This window comes from Girardinichthys multiradiatus, chromosome 5 (assembly GCF_021462225.1).
Source record: "Girardinichthys multiradiatus isolate DD_20200921_A chromosome 5, DD_fGirMul_XY1, whole genome shotgun sequence".
Classification (NCBI taxonomy): Eukaryota; Metazoa; Chordata; class Actinopteri; order Cyprinodontiformes; family Goodeidae; genus Girardinichthys; species Girardinichthys multiradiatus.
The window spans coordinates 41,620,347-41,642,496 of NC_061798.1; the positions used below are offsets into that span (position 1 = coordinate 41,620,347).

Here is a 22,150-nt window from a genome sequence, read left to right on the forward strand (position 1 = left end):
ATTTATATCTTGCTGAGCATAATATTCCACACCTACATTAAGCCCTCCTACACTTCTGCACTGTTCGTCCTCATCTGTCTTGATTATGTTCAAATCCTTCAACATGTTCGCATTTTTGTCCCACCTCTGAAATGTGTTCTGGTGTTTCTGAAATAAAATAGTCTCTTGCACTCAATATGACCTATGTTGCATTCAGTTCATCTCAATTGCATTAAAGTGGTAACTTGGAATCACAACATTTTACCTTGAGCGAAGTAGAAAAAGAAAATAAACTGCATCAGGTAGCAGCTTATAAATCCTCACCAGACACTCTATTTGGTACACCTTGCTAGGAGACGCTAGGACCCTCTTTTGCCTTCAGAAATGGCTTGGTTGTTCTTGGCATTGATTCAATAAAGTGTTGAAAACAATCCCTTACATTCCCGGATACACATTGGCATGGTAGCATCACACAGTGAGTTTCTGATTCCATCTGGTGACTATGAAGGCCACTGGAGTACAGTGAACTCCTTGTCATGTTCAAGAAACCATCAGAGGATTTGTTCACGGTGGTCATAATGATATGGAAATGATACTCTAGTAGGCTGTGGTATTCCAACGATGAAAGTGTAAGACAGAACAACACCATCACCCCACCACCACCAGACTGAACAATTAATGCCAGGCAGAATAAATCAAAGCTTTCATGCTGTTTGCACAGAATTATTTTCTCTTTGAATGTTGCAGCAAAAATTGAGACTCTTTGTACCCAGGCAACGTTTCTCCAATTTGTTCTTGACAACCGTTGGTGAGCCTGAGTTAATTGTAGCATCAGTTTTCTGTTGGTAGCTGACAGGAAAGCCACCTGCTGTAGCCCATCAGCTTCAATGTTCAACGTATTGTGGTTTCAGAGATTGTATTCGGCATAGCCTGGTCATAGCAATGGGATTTTCAAGCTCCTGTTGTTTTCATTCTGAATTAGTCTGCCCATTCTCCTTTGACCTTCACAGGGCATTTTTGTTCATCCAAATGTCGTCCATTAGATGTTTTCTTTGTTTGGGCCAACCTATGTGAACCCAAGAGGTGGTTGAGCATGAGAATCCCAGTAGATCAGAAGTTTCAGAAATACACAGATAAGTCCATCTGGCACCAACAACCCTGTCACATTCAGTCACATCAATCCCGTCTTTCTCATTCTGATGGTTGGTTTGATCTTCTGCAAGTCGTCTTTCACCTTGTCTAGATGCCTAAATGGACTGAGCTGCTGCCATGTGATTAAGTTATCAGTTTATTTTTGTTAACAAGCAACTGAAGAACGTCAGTCAGTCAGTCGTTTTCTACCGCTTATTCCAAAGTGGGTCGCGGGGAAGCTGGTGCCTATCTCCAGCAGTCAATGCGCGAGAGTACACCCTGGACAGGTCGCCAGTCCAACAACCATGCACACACTCATTCATACACCTAAGGGCAATTTAGAGTGACCAATTAACCTAACAGGCATGTCTTTGGACTGTGGGAGGAAGCCAGAGTACCTGGTGAGAACCCACGCATGCACGGGGACAACATGCAAACTCCATGCAGAAAGACCCCTGGCTGGGAATCAAACCCAGGACCTTCTTGTTGCAAGGCATCAGTGCTACCAACTGCACCACCGTGCAGCCCCAATTGAAGAACGTATCTAATAAAATGGCCAGTCAGTGTACATATTTTAATTTTCTTAAGTCATTTTATGGGTTATTGTTGGTCTTCCTTTTAGTGTTTTCACCAAGTTCTCGCCTACAAAGTTCACTAAAATAATTAGCAACAAAGTACCTCTTTTTCTTAAAAAGAAAAGCAGGTGAAATATTTGTTTTTGTAGTTTTTAATTTTGATTATTTTCTGGGTAAAGAAGATAAAATGCAGTACTGAGGGCTGGTAAAATAACTTTTACACTAGGCCATGAGTCCTAAAGCAGTTGGTAACATTTGTGAGTAACATGCTGCTAAAAGTAAAATTTTCTACATCATGTTACAGTAGGACTCCATCTAACATTGTTAATGTTTGGTCAATTTATGACCTCATTCTGTTGAAACTGATTTAAAATGATTTTTAACAAACAGTGACATATCCAGAGAAAGGTGTTACCTTTGGTAATATCAAAACATTATTTGCATGTGAATGAACAATGTCCTGATTGTTTAGAAAGGTTGTAGATAAAAGAGAATCATGCACTTGAACTTGAGGACAGATTGTTTCCCAGCAGATTCTTTTTATAGGGCGTTACCTCTGACATTTCTATGGAGTTTACGTTGATACTTCTCTAAGGCTAAACAGAAGCAATCACAGGCAGGAATGGATTACTGCCTCTATACTGCACCACCACCGTTTTGTCTGAATTACAAAACAAAACAAAATAAACAACTGGGGTTAAATAATTACTGTAGGTTTATTGTGTCAGCCTGTAGACTGACCACTGGAATGGGTTGCTGCATTAAAAGGCCTACAACCTACTTTCTTTTTCAGAGAATCATTGGTTAAACTGGGCATCTTTCCTCCATGGTTCAATTGTATCTTGTTGCACGGGTACTCAGACATGTCCGCAGCAGTTTAACCCCAGAAACTGCTTCACCTCTTTTCCATTCAAGATTCCAGCACCGTGTGGCTTCATTCCACTCAACCTCGCTGTACTCAGCACGAACCCTGATGGCTGGAGGTGTGGCTTGAAGTCCCACCTCCAGTGTCATGTGCTTGGCAAAGTAAAATAAACACTTGCCATCATGGAGTGAGGTTGCGGAGTGCAGACCGACCTCTCATCCATCACTCATGGGAAGATGGCCATAAAGGCGTCCATAAATCCGAGCCATTGCCCGGGCTTTTGGTTTGACTCGCTCCAGCCTTTGAGGTCCTTATATTTTTGTGTTACTCTTGAGTTTTTTTAGCTTCTCTTGGCACTGCCAACATGTGCGGTAACATCCGTGGCTTGTCATTCCCTTTGGTACCTTGGCGAACACCTTCTCATTTCTCGCCCACAGCCAATCACTGAACATCAGTCTGTTGACGTCACATTTTAGTCCTGCTCAACCCCAATAGGACCTGCTGCCTAGAAGGTACCAAAAAATCCAGTACTGGGCTGGAAAAACCAGTAATTAAAATGGTCGCAAAATGGGCTGAGTGGAGTGAAGCTGGTGAAAGTAGAGCCCATGGAAAAGGGGCATAGGTTGATCAACTTTCTATGCGAATTTGTTTCCCTTCCAACAATACAACAGGAGGATGTAGCTATAAGAGCAAATTCAATGGGAATTTAGCAAGTGCAATATATGCGAGCATTAACAATAGGCGAGAAGCTAACAGAGAGAGAGAGCAGAAGGCTTATTTGATGTGCAATTTCACACTTTAAGGTTTAACAACTTTCTTGTAGAAGACAAAGTGATACAAAAGTATGTATGTGTTCATTTTAAGGAATTTAGTTCAGAATTTTACTATAAAACTATAAAGAAATCTTTTCTGTTTTTATTTGTATAAATCAAACTGTAAAGTGATTCTTATGGAGGGTGAACTTGCACAGCACTGGTTTCCACTGTACAAAGGCTATATCATGCTTTTAAATCCTTCATTGTCACACTTCATTCAGTTGTGGTCTATATACAGTGGAACTGCAACGCTTTGGTCTGAACTCTTTGTTATTGGAGCTCAAAGGGCTCCTCTTTTATCCCTGCTCTGAGGTGCGTATGAGAGTAACTAATTTTGTTGCCATCTCTTTAAATGTCATTGAGGTGCTTCACATCCCGCCCCCCTCCAGGTCAAAGAGCGTTGCACTTTAACCCTCTTAGCCATTTGTGTAGTTTCATAACAGAAATCATCAAAGAAAAATGGCAAAAACAATGCAAGCTGTTTATGTAATAAAATGAATCAAAACAAGCAGTACGGTTCTGTCCTAAAGGAGCTAAAAGCACACAGCACTAAGATCAGCAGAAGGCACAACGCTACTGCTATCAAAACAATGTCCAGAATGTCATATCAACACACAATAAATTCATGTCTAAAATAAAATTTGTTGTAATTTTTGCATTATTTGTAGACCTATCCACATGAAGCTTTAGCATACTTGAGCTTGGACTACAAAATCGATAAATAAAAATGGCGGATACGCAAAATTGGTTGAGTGGAAGTCCTTGACCTTGTTAACCTGTTCCATGCTAAAGATATCTACGCAGCACCTGGAGAGACTAAATTAAACTTTTCTGCACTCCTACAGACCTAAAGTACACAACAAAGCATATTTAGGAGTTACAAAAGGGGATTTGGCATATGTCCACCTTTAAACGCTGTGATTTTCTGAGTGGGACCAGTTTGGTTGCACATGTGAATAAAAATCTGTTAATTTCGTTCCGGTGGTGTTTCACACATGTTCAAGGGGAATATTTTTAGAAAGTGATGCCTTTAATATCATTGGAAAGAGACAGCATCACGCTGAAAGGCTGGCGTCAGTTTTAAACGTGTGATCTTGAAGAAGTAGAGATGAACAGAGGAAGTGGGTGGAAGACATAAAGAGGCAGAACAATGATGGACAGACAGAGTTGGAACAAAGGAGAAAAATCACAATGTGTCCATTAGCTGTCCAGTGTGGGAAGCAGAGGTCAGACAGTGACTACTAACCATCAGTGCAGCCCTAATGGCAGCAACAGCAGCAAATAATGAGTACAGGGAGACATAAACCCAACCTTTTAACTATAGGGCTGTGTGTCTGAGGGGAGAACATGGACAAATTTGGACAGCATAAACACTAATGGGACAAAAGATAACTTTCGTGGAGGAATCAGATAGCTCAGATCTGGAGAATACAGTAGAGTGTGTATGCAGATGGGAAAAAACAGGGGAGGAACTGTGCAGATGGTCTTCCTCCCAGTGATAGACATGTTGGTAGAAAAAGAGGCAAAAGTAAAATGCCATACGGCTGTGTGATCTGCACTCTTCTCTTCTCCCTGTCAGCGTGTCTAACATCTTCTTTCTCAGGGGAAATCTATCATTTTATCTTGTCTGGATCTCTTCTTCCCAACTGCCTATCTTCTCTCCAGTCTTCCCTATCATCTTCACGTCATCTCAGAGAAGTTGTTTTAGCAGAGATTACTAAATTAATCTTTTGTTTTTTGTTTAATTTCACTGAAGGGAACATGTAACAGTGTGATAAGCTTGTTACTATCCGCTTTCTAAGCAGTGGCAGCCAAAAGGCTCCCATGTAAAAAGATTCTTTAAAGACAGCCCAAACGTTTAAGCCCAGCTGGATCCGTCATTTAGAAAAGGAGAAGCACCTGTAAGTGGAAGTAAGTTTTGGGATAGTTACCAGTTTTAAGGTAGACCAACATTTTAAACAGTTATGGGTTCAAAACTTATAATAAATATTCAATAGGATGACAGAGAATGTTTCGAAGGGACCACAGTTTTCTCAGAATGTATAGAGCATAGAATGATGCAGCACTGCCCCTCCCCCACTTGATGCTGTGCACTGATGGTCAGTTGGCTGAAAGAAGTCTCCTAGACATTTCCCTTACTTTAAAGAAACTAAAATTCAGCTGTAAGGAAAGCTATTGTGTGAAACTACAGGGGTGTTACCTTTATTACCCATTTATTTATGTAATTAATAAATAACTAAAATATTTATACAGAAAATACAGGCAATAAGTGTTAATAAAAAGGAAATTAAATACAAGCATAAAGTACAATAACAACTACATCATTCGAGCTTTACAACTGAAAAATATACACATGTGCTTAAAACAAAGCAGAATAGAAATAAAATTCAAACATTTCAGGTTCAAAAAGCAGAAGAAGGAAACTAATTCCTAATAAATCCTTCCCCTATATAAGTCTTCATACACACAATAGATATAATGTCTAAGCTATCTGTTATAAAACTACATTCGGAAAGCTTACTAGTGTCGGTACCACAGCCATGGTTACAACATGAAAGTCCGGTACGAACTTTTCTAGAACTTTCAAAATAAATTGCATTAACCTATTTCCAGCACAACCAGGAAAAATGGGTAACCGACTTCCCGTGACGTCACTGTCCAAATAAAAGCGCAGCTCTTGCTACATTCTGTCTCTTCTACGCAGGTCCCCAGGGGTCTGGACAGAGAGACACAGCGCGCTAATGTCTCTTTGATGGCAAACAGACATAACTCTTCAAACTGGATCCAGGTGTCATACAATCACACGATCATATGCACTAAGTTAAGTACGAATGAATTGCTGTTTGTGTAACCGGTAGATTCATTCATCAACGGGGGCAATTAAGGTACAAGCATTGCTTGACTTTCTCTTTGAGGTCTACAGAAGCAAACTGTGTTCCAGAGAGTTCCCAGCAGAGACCCTGTCTCTACAACGCCGAGTGGAGCAGTTTTCCTGGTCTGAAGGAAGGACAACGGGACCGCATCATCGTAGTTACAGCTAAAAAGTGCAGTTCGATCGGCCGACAGAGCGAGCCGCCCCTCCCCACAGCTACGGAGGTTAGCTGCAGTGAACCCTTTGTTCACTGTGGATGTTTCTTCTAACTTCGTCGCCCTGGACAGCTTTTCCTCAACACGGTTCACCTGAGAAGTTAGGTTTGTGCAGAGAGAAGTAATTTAGAATGAAATGATCTAAACATTTTTTTCATTTTATGAAGTTTGGTTTTGTTTGTGTGAAACTCAGCCATCTTAGTGCTGGCAGATTATCTGCTCAGCACATGTGCTCAGTTTGTGTTCTGTTTGTGTTTGTTTTAAAGTTAAGAAAAACTTTATTTAAAGGGTGATTTTAAACACAGAAGATCGGCCATAACGTGCCGTCCATGCGTATGCATTTTAACCCTTTTATTAGTGGTATTTTAAAGGTATGTGTTTGATTCTGATGATAAGCTACAAGCTTCTTTTGTTAGCTTTAACTGCTAACAGCTAAGAACACGTGCTTGCCTGCTAAAGATCATTTACCCAAAAAAATTTTTGGTTTTCAATCCAGTAAAATAATATTTCCCTAAATATTATTTTACCAAACTTGAAAACTAAGTAAACACCATTAAGCCCATTTCTCCAGAAAGATTTGGTTCTTATTCAAAATAATAAATCTTTAAATATTATTTTACTAAATAAAGGCAGCTAATTAAACACTGTTGAGAATTGGTCATCCAGAAGGTTGGTTTTATTCAGCAAATCATTCTTAAAATATTCTTTTATTAAAATAATATCTGATCTTGCATTATGAATGGTTGTCTAAAGGTATGCTGATTATTTTCTAAGTTAGTTCCAAGACTAACTTAACTTCACTTCCAGATGCTTCAAGATAATCCTTGGTTCTCAAACATAAATAACATTACATGGTAATATTGCATCACTCTTTTGGTCATGATTTTAACCATCTTTTATCAACTTGTTTATATTGTACATAGTCCATTAGTCTTTGTTATTCTTTAATTCTGCTTGGTAGTTTAGTTGGATTGTTTTAGCATAGTAAAGAGTTTGTTGATTGAAATATGTTTGACTTTGAGTTGACTTATTTTTGTTAATAAATTCTTGTATTTTAAGAAATTGTGTGAATTCATTCCGTGTGTGCAGAGTTTATGCTGTTCAATAATGTCAGAGCTTGGCTCATCCCTTTCGATTTTGTCCTAATACCATCGCCTTATTGGGCTGGTATTCACAGAATCACCCTTACCACACCGAAATATTATTTAATAAAATATTAAAATATTAACATTAAATATTAAATAATATATTCGTTTGCCCTGTGATGGACTGGCAACCTGTCCAGGGTGTACCCCGCCTCTTGCCCATAGACTGCTGGAGATAGGCACCAGCTTCCCCGCGACCCACTATGGAATAAGCGGTAGAAAATGACTGACTGACTGACTAATATATTCGTATTCATAATTACAACACTAGTAACATGCGTGTTAAACTTGTTTGACATTTTTGTCATGTAATGTTAACCTGGTATTAAGATTTTTGTACCATGAGAATCACATAATGGCTCGTATAATACAACGCAATTAAGTTTAGTTCATAATGTCAGGTAAAAAGTTATATATAGGAGGTTTCTGCACCTCCATAATCAGTTTCATCTAAACTGTTGGAGGAAGAAACAATAATTTTACCTACATGTGCAAAAGATTAGGGTGATGGCAAGGAGGCCTTTCAAACTCAAAGATTTGGAGCTCATTAACTAAGCTAAATAATAAAAAATACTGTGAAAACATGCAAAAAGCAAGTGAGCAATATTCTGATTGGTGTAATACTAACAAATATTTTTCCGTTGAGTATTGAGAATGGTAGAACTAACTTTTGCTATGACATTTTTTAAGCTGGATGTAAACAACAGATCTTGAGGGAAAATGAGGGAAAAATCCATTTAAACCTTTTGTAAGTAAATGCGTGTCCTTGCTCTTAGTTGTGGTTAAAAATTCAACACAAAAGTGGCTGCAAAGCCCTGCGACATTACAATGCTCTCTCATCAACACAATCATTGCTGATTTATAGTAAAGCGCTGAAAAAGCAACACAGCTGGGCGGCGGTGTGTGTAATTCTGTGTCATTCAGCCTGAAACTGAAAAACTGTACATTAAAGCTGAAAAAGGGATGATAGGTGGAGTTTTAGGGCAGAATACAGAGATATGAACTAAGAGACAGGAAGAGATGAAAGGCTATTCCATCCAGAGATTAGAGTGTAATCCATTTTTGAATGGATTCTCTCAGATTACAGCTTGTTCCTCTATTAAATCTGTCAGTCAACTCCCTAGTGTCAGAGAGAGAGAGCGTGTATGATCTTTCTGTGACTGCAGATCTGTGTGTTTTAAGCCTTTTAGACAAATCTCTGCAGAGACCTCGAGAGCAGAGGGATTGGGTAAGGGCTGAACTCACACTCACATCTCTGCACATACATCCACGCATACACGCAAATGCACACAGGAGAAGGCTGGGGTTAGCTCACTGTGTATTAATAGAGTTGTCAGATATGTGTCTGCAGGGTTCACAGCCAACTAACACATATCACACTGACACCACCTATATAGCAAAAAGACAAAGTTTGAGAGAAGGGAGAAATCAATTTCATAAAAAAAAAAAGGAAAGGATAAAGAGATAGATGAAGGCAATCTGAAAGCTACGTGTTGAAAATTAGGATTTTACAGAGTGCTTTTTGCAAAGTACACAAAAATAAATGGAGAGGAAAAGGTGATCATTTGCTGATCTCTCCAGAGAATACTGCAGGAGCGCGAAAAATGAGGTGAGTGTTTCTTCGCGTGTCATGGTGCTCATTAATGCTGCATGCTGGCAGCTAAGTGTCATCGTCAGAGCACACTTGCCTCAGACTGCCAATATAAAAAAAAACACAAGCCAAGACATGCTGCTCTCTCACACACAATCCCACGCCACACAGAGAGTTACAGATCCAAGCCCAAAGAGAGACAGACACAGGCAACTGGAAGCACAAAGAGAGGAAATAGAAAGGTGCATCCTTTCCTTCAGCTGCCAAATATTCTGTATTTCTTTCATCACTTCTTACAAACAGGAGAGTCACAGGATGAACACATGGAGCGGGACTGGTGAGCAGAGCAGGAGTTAATATCTCCAGGGGACCCAATAACTGCTTCATTATTTGACAAGTTTTTAAGCTGCTGAACAAAACTCAAAATGAAACAACAAGGCAGCATTCTATCAGCACTACAGTGAACTAGCAGCATGTGTGTCTGCTTCTTGCTTACCTGTCTTCTTTTGGCACAGGAGGGAAGAAATACAACCAGGAAAATAATGCAAGCCATTTCACTCTGCTGTTTGCAATCTATCTCCAACTTGAAAAAAGATGCTTAAATAATGGGTGCCTCACATTCTGCCGGTTAGGCGACATATATTATTAGTCTTCTTGAATTTTACATCGCACCTTTATAACTGTTCCTGACGTTTTCTGCTTCTTGATACATTACTGGAAACGTTTTATTGCCCAGCACTAGCGGGCCATCTCATTGCTTTTTAGGGCAACTGGATTAGGGTCATCCTGTTAACATTTATAAAGATCAAACAGTCCTGGCTCCATTAGGTGTTTTTTTAAACATGTTTTTTCTTTTGTTTCTGAAAAACACACACCATTTAAATATCCTGTAGTTTTCGCTTCGGGCCACTAGATGGCAACAACTATAGTTTAACATCACAATTAAGATCAATAAAGTTTTGTGCTAGGGTTTGTTATCTATCTATAACTATTTGAAATCTATGAACTGGTTTACCATTGTCTCTCAGTTAAATAACTTTTTAATCTTACATTTGATCTTTAATGAAAGCAGTCAGGGTAAAGCAGGACAGATGTGGGGAAGTATGAAGTGGGCCACTAGGAATTTATTTTTAGTACATTTGGATAATCAGAACAAATTCCCAAAAAGCCAGATTTGTTTTGTATGAAACTGATGGAAAAGTGTTGGAACCTTCTTTTGGAGAGCTGAACAGCAGTGCTTAGAAAGAGGTGGGGGAGGGGGAGCTTCTCTGTGCTAAATACAGTCAGAGAAACATCTGGTCTTTCTGGCACTTTGTCTGGCTTCTTATTAAAATGACTTTAAACCAAAGGAACAGTATGAAGGGTAATTTGAAGCCAGCTTATTCCCAGTTCTTGAGTACACTCTCATCAATTAAAGAAAAGGGTAAATTACAAAAATCTTTCATTTTAGATGCTTCATTTTAAAGAAATTGTTAATGGTTCCAATAATTATGGCACCTTTGATTTGACTATAAACATTTATTTTTAAGTTTTTTTCCCCACTGTATAAATGTACTCTAAATTAACAGCTGTGTTTTTCTAAAACCTTCGGTGTAAGATTACACTACTGCAATGAAAGATGACTTTATTTTAAAGCCTTTGACACATTTTACCAGGGGTGCCAATAACTGTGTGGAGGGGACTGTACATCTGTCTTTTTAAAATGCTTTCTGTGAGTAAAAGACATTCTTGTGACGCTTTTATTAGCTAGGAATTGGGATGACGCAGGAGAATAATGTGACCCCTGTGAGCCAAAGCAGTCAGATTGAGTCTGCAACCACACTCATGGTTCTTACGGCAGAGCACAATATATTCTATAGACCTTTTTCATGTTGCAGAGTACTTAAACTCTCAGTGCTTGGCTCGCTGTCTGAACACCTGGAGGCTACGTTCTCACCTGCTGCTGATACAATTGCAGCTACTGTTCAAATTTCACACTTCAAAAGACCTACCTTGGACTCCAAAAAAATCTGCAGGAAGAATCTAATGCGATTCAGGGTTTTTTCCACTGAGGGGAAGCTGGTGTCATTGCTGCCCAGCTTTAGCAGGGCTGGATCGGGTAAAGAGTGAGGATATTCTGATGGATTAAATAACATATTCTCTGGTCATTATCAGGAAAAGTAAATCAATTCTAAAGGAATAGTTGAAGATGTTTGAGATTCTAAGGTATAATTCTGACTTTGGCCTAAATATGTTTTGGTTTCATTTTGTTCAATTTAAAAGAACATGATCAGACTCTTCGTGAGCGTCACTTAATCATCACTTAAATGATGATCAAATAAAAAAATCTGTCAAGCAGAAACTTTAAAGCCCCAAAGGTGAAGGCAATCTTAATGACATAATAACTAAATGCCTAATAATTATAAATTGTAGTCTGTACTATAATAACTACACTTTTATGAAGGCCAGGAGAGGAACCCAGAAACAGCACATTAATAAAGCAGGTGATTTTGCTTTTTTCTGTACTTTTCAGGTATCAATATGGAAAAGAATTACCAGTGTGAAGCACAGACTTGGTAATGACCATCATTTAGAACCATTTCTCTAAACTCGACGTCCATGGACATCTTTTTCATTGATATTTCGGAAGGACAAGCTGCTGAAATTCTGACTTTTTTTGCCGATATTTCTCGTCCAAATTTATTCTAAACAAAAGTGTTGAAAGTCAGGTTTGGTGAGAAAATTTCATCACCCCCAACCAGGTTTCAATTTCAATTTCATTTGATTTGCTGTTTCTAATTGTGAGAAGAAATGGTTATGTCCTGTGGTTTAAAAAGGTTTGGACACCACTGGTCTTACTGGTAATCAATGATTTCTAGTGTCCCTGTTGTTTAAATATGATGCAACATTTCTCTATCTTTATAAGTGTTGATCTTTGTCAGAAAAGGGCTGCAAAAAAATGCCTATCTACATGTATGGGCACAGGAGGTGTGACAAACAAGACTGGAAGGGAACCTGTTTATATTACCCACAGTAAGCAGGACGGTAAAGGTGGTTAAAAACGGGCCACATTTTTAAGCACATTTGAACTCTTCAATTTTAATTCATCAGCCTTAATTAAAATCCTCCCCTGGCTGTGTAGCTTTGTGCTTCTTTTGCATTTTACACATCACACAACTTAAGGTGCATTCCACTTAATAATGAATATATCCTGGGGAGGAAAATCTTGTTCTTTTTCCTTCTTTCCTTTTCTAAAAATACTTGCTTTTAGACACTATAATAAACTCATGCAGCTCAGAAAGGCTTCAAAAAATTTAAAACATCAAACAGTTTTGCCAAGAGACTGTTTAGGCTTGAGGTAGAACCAGAAAAACTTCAGAGGATGAGCATCTTTTACAGTATGTACCAATTACTGCTGCCATTGTGACCTTCTTTGATGCTGTTAGCTAATAAGCTCTCAGCTCTGACATTCTGCTAGACACACTGGGTCACAGCAATATTTGTTTCTGTTTAGATACATAGAGGACAAAGGATTCAGAGTCAGAAAGCAGGGGGAGTAAATGAAAATGTAAATGCTCTGTTACCTGTTGACCCCCGGTTTTTCTTGCCAACTGTCCGTCAGCCAGAGAGAACGAGATGGAAAAAAAATCTATGTTAGAGAAAAGAGCAGATAGGTACTAAAGAAAGACGAAAATGGGAGGGAGATATAATTTAGATTTGTCATATTTCCTCAGGGTGTAACAGGAAGGCACTTATAGCAAATGCACCTAAAAAATAAGCAAATAAAAGAGGAAACACCAGCATTCACATATCAGACCCTTAAAGACATCTAAAAGCTTGAGAGGAAAACTGGGTGAGGAGGCTCTTTCAATGAGAAGCAGAAAAATAAATACAGACTGAAAGAGAAATGGTAGATAAATGGATGACAGAGAGGAACAGACGGAGCAAAAGTGAGGACGCTATGTTATCATGGAGTCCAGAGGAAGACAAACTGTTTGCAGCTCATCCATCAACTGACAGGTACCAAAGTTTTCCCCTCATTCACTCCTCTCCTCCTTCTCATTATCTTTTCCCGTTTGCCCTGCTTTCTGTATTTGTCATGACTTTGGAGGAGGCAAGACTGTAGTCTCTGAGAAAAGGATGAAAATGACGTTCTGCAGACAGAAGATCTACATTGACTATTCTTTTATCATCGTACTTCCTCCTCGCGCCTCTATTCAGCCACTCAGGCTCCCACTCAACCCTAAAATATGGAAACTGTGTTTGTGAAATAGAAAAAGAAAGATTCAACAATACAGAATTTAAAAGTTCTTGTCACTTCTGGCCGAGATGCACATTTTCAAGACAATAATCGACCACATAATAAACCTCAAACCAAGTGTCAAAATAATCCAAAAACAACATTTTTATTCATTTCTTCAAGGTGTTATTTTTTTAAAAAGCCCCCCCCCCCCAGAAACATGTTTATATAGACTGAACATGGTGGGAGGCAAAATGTGAAAAATACTTCAGAGCTTAATAACATCCTTATGTGTTCTGACAGCAGAATGTGCTCATATAAAGGTAATCAATAGGAGATTTAAAACATTGTGTTTTCTTCAAATCTACTGTAGCTGCGAAATGGGATACGTTCCCTTCGGTGTGTCAGCATCATAGGGTCAGAGTTCAACTTAGCTCAGAGCACCGGAGGAGTGATGTATCTGTACAATGACTGATTGAACACTTAATGTTAAACAACAGCTGCATGATCTCATATGATTCATTTCACAACAGAAATTAGGGGTTTGTTCCTCTTTTGTGGCGAGACGCTGTTCATAGAGATAGAAATGGTGGGCATAAACCAGGTAACCTGTAAAAAAACTAGAGACAGTAAAAAAGTGAATGGACAAACGGACTGAAGACGGATGGATGGACTGACTGCAGGTGTATTCATGATAGACTGACAGACGGATGGACCAACAAATAGATAGATCAAAACAAGAATGGATAGATAGATAACCAGATAGTGAATAAAATCTTCAAATATAAATAATTTTCCATACTTATTTAGACCAGTAAAATACTTAAAGCAGATGCCATACTCTATTGACTTTTCCACACCAGAGTCCTGGTTGCGGTGATGCACCCATGGTTTTCATTTTGTAACCCTATCCTATTTACAAACAGAAATAAAGCGAGGACTGTAGGCAAGTTGAGGCAGTCAACTTCAGCTGTGCTACTGATTCACAACTGATCTTCCACAAACTCCACAGACCAGGCTTCCTGCATCATTCTGCATGCCATGCTCCTTTTGCAGCTGCCTGCCTCCTGTCTGCCCCTCTTCATTCCCTCCTTCACCCCCGAATCCACCCATGGCTTTATATTTCCCGGCATGATAGGAGACATCTTCAGGCGGGTTACGTTGAGGAACGTGGAGTTGAAATGAAAAGGTGTGAGTCTAGACACCAAACACACATTTATTATACAGTATACTCTTTAACAATTATGTATATTTAAACATTTAACTAACGTTGGATGCCGTTCATGGTGGCCAGTCTTGATTACCTGTCTTCATCATTGGTTCCAAATCTTTCTAATACTTTCTGTTTTCCTGAGTATGCCTTTTTATACAAAAGTATTCACTCGTCTGCCTTCACACTCACATGAACGTGAATGACGTCAATAGGATTTAATATGACATCGACCGAGCCTTTGGAGTTAAACAGTTCCCAATGCTTTTGGTAGGGATTCCTAAAAAAGTTAACGAGTGTCTTGACGGGAATTGTTGAGGTCAGACACTGATGATGGAGGCCTGGTTTGCAGTCTCTTATTCCACCGGTGGCAGTATGGCAGTACCACGCTGGAATTCACTGAGCTCCAAAGAGTGATGCATATTTTACCAAACAGTCTGCATGCATGCTTCGTTTTAAACACCTTTGGATATGCAAGAGATCAGAAAACCTCAATTCAAATAAGTTTAGACAGCACAGGTGGACCCGGCCAATCTATTGATTTCACTGTGAATATTAAGAACTTTGTCATTGAAGTTATAACTAATATTGTTAAGAAAATATTTTTTGTTAAGTCATCAAACTGAGTTTTGTGTGGATGGATATGATAAAGTTGTCTATTTTAAGATCAGTGTGAAACAATGAAACTACAACTTTCCCATTAGTACTGACAAATACTTTGTTTTGATATCAGCAGAGAAGCTTAGATATTACTGTAGTTTTATTTAAAAAAAATCTTTGAACAAGAAGATTTTTTGCTGAAAACAACCAAGGTAATTCTTTCTAATAAGGGCGCCTTATGTGTTGTCAAGTAATATTATTAATAAATGTTGTTTTGGAGAGTCTAAAAGGGGATTTGGTCTGGAGGGCAGACTATTTTGTGACTATATTGTAATGATGTGTCATTCTGAGTCATCTCAGTTTGAAACACGAGCAGAGAAACAAGGGGGAGAGTAGGGGACGGCTGACAGAGCGAAGTGTGTGTGTGTGTGTTTGTGTCCTTTCAACACAACAAATTATCAGATGTTTTTGGAGCTGAATCCATTAAAACCATTTCCCAGTAATGTTCCTGTTCCTTATTGTCTTTAGAAACCTTTGAAAACCTCTTAAATTATTTACAGTCTAAATCAGTGTTCCTAATTACATGTGTTTTTAAAAGGAGATATAGCCAATGCAGGGCGGAAAGCCCTGTTCTGCTTTGCCCTGCCTTTAAAGGCCATGACTCACCATAATGTCTATTATTAATGTGACGTTTTTAAAATAAACTTTGAGCTGATGGGAAAATATTAATGTGGGCCAGCGTTTGTCCCATTTATATATTCATAAATAAACTGTTGTGTATTCAGACGCCTGAAGGAGACGCAAACAAGCGGGTCACCACGTCCTTTGTGTGCTCACCACTGTGAGTTTGCTGTTGCACAACTTGGTGTTTGACTTTGGGTTAGGTTCTGCTTCTCAACACAAATGTTTTTCCTGCCCCACCTGTCTCCCTCCCTCTGTGTGTAAATGTCGTTGCATGTGTCATGTCCATTCCCGCCGACCTGAGCAGGTGTTGACCCATAGGTTTACAGCTGTAGGTCACTTACACCTCTCCAACAATCACACAAATACACAAACACACCCACAGGGCTTCATTCCCCACCCATCTACACACAACTACACGTTCTCTTTAAAGCAATTTTCTGCTCCGCTTTTCTTTGCTCTACTCATCCATACACATTGACATCCAGCGCCATATTTCCTTCAGCTAAAGCGTGCCTTTTTTTGGTAACACGTTTGAGTCTTTTCTTTCTCCCATGGCTGTTTTAAACCCAGAGTTCAACCTGAAAAACCCAAACCTTTCCAATTTACCCTGTCAATCTTACCCTCCTTTCTCTTTGTTCCTTTCCTGTGCTCTGAACTACATACGCGTACTTTCACACACCTATTTTAAATTCTCACCAGTAGTTATACAAATGTATTGCTCCAATTTCTAATACTGACACATTTACAGACCTTTCTATACGCATGCATACAAACTAGTGAAATAATAGGCAGGATAAAGATTTGACCTTAAACTGAGGATGACAATTCCTGTTAAAATTTGATGTTCAATTAGTTCCTTTACTCATACGCAGCATAGTGTGTGGCTTTGTTAATCTGGCAAAAACTGAGAAGTCTTTCATAAAACGTTTTTACATCCTTTCACATTACAACCACTTCAATGTATCTTATTGCTGTTTTATGTAATACAGCAACACAAGGAAGCACATAGTCATGGAAAGGAATATGCATTGATCCAAACCCTTGATTCTTGAACTGTGGACCAAGTACCAATGGTGATATTTGAGTTGCCTTTAGTAGTACTCAAAAGAAAGATTTTGCTACCAATTAGTTGTAAAGTAAACACAAATAAATAATAGTGTTAATAAGCACCAGGAGACCAAAAGGTAAGTTGTTTATGCACATTCAGCTCTGATGCATCAAACTTTAAAAGAAACAGAAAGTTGAGAATATTAAACTAGCAGTAAAAACTACTTTCTCCCTATACTATTTTACATTTTTCCTTAAAATTGAAACTAAATCTTACTGGATCTAATCCAACCTCACTATGTTTTAGTTGCAAGCTCATAAAATCTAAGGGTTTTTCCAAATGATATGCTAAGTGATGAGGCTAGCAATACCAGCGAATAAAAGGCTTTGTTATGAGTTTCCTACTGCGCACATATTCATTAAAACAGTATTGTAAATTACTGTAGGTGAAAGATTTTCTGACATACAAATTATCAGAAGTATAAATAAACTTGTTTACAGCAGATGTTAGTAGGTTTTAGGGCGCCCATTTTGGGTTTCAAAATTGGACTGGTGAAAAATGTTCTTGTCATGATTCTTCTGTGTGAGGTCTTGTCTGTTTCTCTGTATCTCCCTGTTTAGTTGCTGTTATTCCTGTTAGATTAGGTTTTTGGTTTATTCTTGTGTTTAGATATTTGTTACTTCTCTGGATTTCTCCATGTCCCTGCTCATCCGTGTTAATCAGCCTTCCTCCTTCAGTTGTGCTGCATTATCCTGACACCAGCTGCTACACATTACATCTGATTAGCTCATTTAGTTCACTGGTTCATTCTCCATCATGACTTCATGTCTGTATACTTGCCTGTGTTCCATGTCCATCTAAATGCCAATCTCACAGTGCCTAAGGATGGGAAAGTTTTATTTTCATCTTTATGAGTCTTGTAGTGCTACTGTATCTGTCACCATGGTAGTACATGGAAAACTAAAGTATTACTCGAGGTAGCAGTTGTAAAAATATTTAGAACCACTTGCTTCCCTGGGGTGAGTGTCCATCCCAGGCTAAAGTCTTTTGCAGGCTCTAACAGGTTTTTCTTTAAGGATTGCCTTCTTAACCATCTATTTTCCCATTAACACTGAAAGGCGTGTTTACTGAAGAAACGAATCACAACAGTATGATGCTGCCACCAACATGTTTTATTGTGGGGATGATGTGTTCAGGGTGATGTGTGGTGTTCTTTTTATCACACATAACATTTTGAATGTAAGCCAAAACCAGACCAGAGCACGTTCTGCCAGATGGTTGTGTTCCGTAAATAGGCTTTGAGAAACTTGAAATGTGTTTTTGTTTTACCTGTCTGCTGTGTTCCTTGGTCTTCATGATGCTGAAGACCTCTGTCAAACCTCTGAGGCTTCACAAAACAGCTGCATTAAAACTGAGACTAAATTCCACACAGGTGGACCCTACGTACTGATAGAGTGACTTATGAAGGCATTCGGTTGTGATGGATTTAGGGTTATCAGAGTAAAGGGGGCTGAATCTATATGCATGTCACACATTTCAGATTGTGTTTGTAAAAAACATGATCAACTCTGTGGTTGTAAGATGACAAAATGAGGAAAGGTTAAAGGGGTATGAATATTTATCCAAGGCACAGTAGCTGATATTCACTATCAATCAATTTTACACTGGAGCCAGATCCTGTCATTGGCTCAGAATATATTTACCTGTATAAATGTAGACTCTGGGAAGATTACAACTTCCTGCTGTCTCACTGTCTGTACCAAACACTAGCACCAGTTGACCTTTCCAATTTACCATGTCAATCATGATCGTGCCCCACAAGCTTCTTTCCTCACATACACATAAAGCCGAAATGCATGGCTCAGTCCTCCATGCACGTACAAGTACAGGTTATTGTCTGTCACTCTGCATGCAATCCCAAATGTCACAAGGTTTCCACATTTCTCATGACTGATAAAAATACAAAGCTCATGCAAGGCTTGTTTTTAATTTTCCTTCCTTTTCTTTAAAGTTAAGTAAAATTTCTGCAGACTCAAAAGTGGACTTGAGATAAAATGAAACAATTTGCTCTTTAACACAACTTCTTGCACAATTTTAAGAGGCAAATAAAACAGGATGGAGATGAGACAATGAATAAAAGAATGTTGATGAAGGCGTTGAACAAACCAGAAAATACAACACAAGGTACAAATCATAAATACCACAATAAACCAGTGGAGTGACATGTAATAAAACATGGGCTGCATGTAGATGTTCAGTTTATACTGTGAGCCTAATGATCCTTTCCACTACAGCAGAACATTGCTGCTGCGGCAATTTTGTTCAAACAATGGCAAGAGGAGTTAAAAAAAGCCTCTGATCCTGCAGGAGAAAATGAAGAATACTAAAAAACCAGAAAGGGATGAAACACAAGTCATTGCGAGCTGAAAGAAGAGGGGAAAAGGTGTTGTTCAAAAAGGCTATGATGTTGTACAGCTGTGACTGAGCACTTGGTATTTCACCACCTCGGGGTGTAACACCAGATGGAGAAGGGACTATAAGAGGGAGAGGCGAACAGCAGAGTGATCATTATTAAATCATGTTGTTTCCTTTATTTTCTCTTTTCTTCAACCAGAATGCTGCCGGATAATCAGCCATCTTTCGCTCTTCTCCACAGCCATCCCATCTGTTTCTTTATGTTGCTCCCTCGTATCATCTCCGTCTCAGAACTGGGCCTGCGAGACCATTGTCATGATGTAGTTCAACCATAAAGGGACACTGATATTTAAACGGCCTCCATCAAATTCCAGCTGAACTTTCACCACTCCCTCTTTATGCTTCTGCCTTATATAGTCCTATCATTTTCTACATACCAGTGAGAAGAAGGCCAAAGCCTGGAGCGATGAGCCTTGCTTAAAAGGTAAGGCTCTCCCATATAGTCACATACAAATACATAAAAATATGAATAATGTACTAAAATGTGCCTTGTATTACAGTTCCAGTACAATGATCCTCATGACTGTATGACAAATCTGCCATCCATCGGCCTCTTAGTTACTTAAGTTCAGACATGAATGGGATTTTTACCTGTCATCACAACAGATGTGGTTTAACCTATTAAAATGTTTAAAAAAGTGATGCATTAACATCTTATTAACAAACTACATCACATGAATAAGACACCACTTTACCCTGGTAACATCTTTGATTTCACACTCCTGCTGAACCTCAGATTTGTTCAAAACTAGTTTGGACAGAGCTTTCCGATGCTTTGGCAGCACGGTACTCATGGTACCCGACTAGTCTACAGATAATCTGATGTATGGAAATATTTTTTTATACAATCAATAAATATCTGGCAGCAGGAAGTTGTTTCAGTGAGTGTATTGAACCATAATCATCGGGGTTAAATGATACATGAGATTTTGAGAATCTGATGATTCATTTTCCCTATGTTTATAAAAGAATTTCACCCACATGATGAATGAACTCTCATACAATGAGTCGGGTACATGGGTATGAAATGGTTTGTGCTTGAGTACATAGCAGAAGTAGGTAGGACAGAAAGCCAAACAGTCTCCTCACGAAAAGACTGTAAGTGCTCTAATCCCTAAAACATATTAATTTAACCAGCCGAAGTTCTAGTTGAGGAACATTTCTAAGTTTCTACTGGCAAACAAATTAACTGAATTATTTGTTCACTTTGATTTTAATGGATTATGTAACAATCATCTATTAAAGTTCATTTTACTGCTATAAAGCACTTTGATTTACTTTTCCAGCTCACAATTCATGAAGCAAAAATTTTATTCTTACTTTGGAAGAAAAGCTTAAAATCAAAGAGAAATGTTTGATCTGCTCAATAAAGGCCTTTTGGAACAAGGATTTCTCTTAACATTTTTCGACTGTTTTTATGAAAAGGTTGTGATCAAATCTGTAGTTGCTAAGGGACTTTTTCTATTTAGTGGCCTTTAGCTCATCCAGAGTGTTGGGTCTTGAGTTTCTCAACGTTCTCTTCACAATATCCCACAGATTCTCTATGGGTTTCAGGTCAGGAGAGTTGGCAGGCCAATTGAGCACCGTGATACCATGGTCAGTAAACCATTTACCAGTGGTTTTGGCACTGTGAGCAGGTGCCAGGTCCTGCTGAAAAATGAAATCTTCATCTCCATAAAGCTTTTCAGCAGATGGAAGCATGAAGTGCTCCAAAATCTCCTGATAGCTAGCTGCATTGACCCTGCCCTTGATAAAACACAGTGGACCAACACCAGCAGCTGACACGGCACCCCAGACCATCACTGACTGTGGGTACTTGACACTGGACTTCTGGCATTTTGGCATTTCCTTCTCCCCAGTCTTCCTCCAGACTCTGGCACCTTGATTTCCGAATGACATGCAGAATTTGCTTTCATCCGAAAAAAGTACTTTGGAGCACTGAGCAACAGTCCAGTGCTGCTTCTCTGTAGCCCAGGTCAGGCGCTTCTGCCGCTGTTTCTGGTTCAAAAGTGGCTTGACCTGGGGAATGCGGCACCTGTAGCCCATTTCCTGCACACGCCTGTGCACGGTGGCTCTGGATGTTTCTACTCCAGACTCAGTCCACTGCTTCCGCAGGTCCCCCAAGGTCTGGAATCGGCCCTTCTCCACAATCTTCCTCAGGGTCCGGTCACCTCTTCTCGTTGTGCAGCGTTTTCTGACACACTTTTTCCTTCCCACAGACTTCCCACTGAGGTGCCTTGATACAGCACTCTGGGAACAGCCTATTCGTTCAGAAATTTCTTTCTGTGTCTTAGCCTCTTGCTTGAGGGTGTCAATAGTGGCCTTCTGGACAGCAGTCAGGTCGGCAGTCTTACCCATGATTGAGGTTTTGAGTGATGAACCAGGCTGGGAGTTTTAAAGGCCTCAGGAATCTTTTGCAGGTGTTTAGAGTTAACTCGTTGATTCAGATGATTAGGTTCATAGCTCGTTTAGAGACCCTTTTAATGATATGCTAATTTTGTGAGATAGGAATTTTGGGTTTTCATGAGCTGTATGCCAAAATCATCCGTATTAAGACAATAAAAGATCTGAAATATTTCAGTTAGTGTGCAATGAATCTAAAATATATGAATGTTAAATTTTCATCATGACATTATGGAAAATAATGAACTTTATCACAATATGCTAATATTTTGAGAAGGACCTGTATACTCTAAACAACAAGATGGCCAAGTTTCATTGCAGTA

The 22,150-nt window shown here is 39.1% G+C and overlaps 1 protein-coding gene across 2 annotated transcripts in view; it reads right to left on the reverse strand.

Moving 5' to 3' along the window:
- Nucleotides 1-22,150, reverse strand: part of LOC124868735 (protein sidekick-1-like) — a 421,512-nt gene that overhangs the window by 151,938 nt on the left and 247,424 nt on the right. The window contains exon 6 of one of the 2 annotated variants that reach the window (XM_047366264.1): nucleotides 12,752-12,778. The exons of the other annotated variant lie outside the window; for it this stretch is intronic. Within the exon in view, the coding sequence (XP_047222220.1) occupies nucleotides 12,752-12,778 (27 nt within the window). The remainder of the gene's footprint in view (nucleotides 1-12,751; nucleotides 12,779-22,150) is intronic. 2 annotated transcript variants of the gene reach the window in all.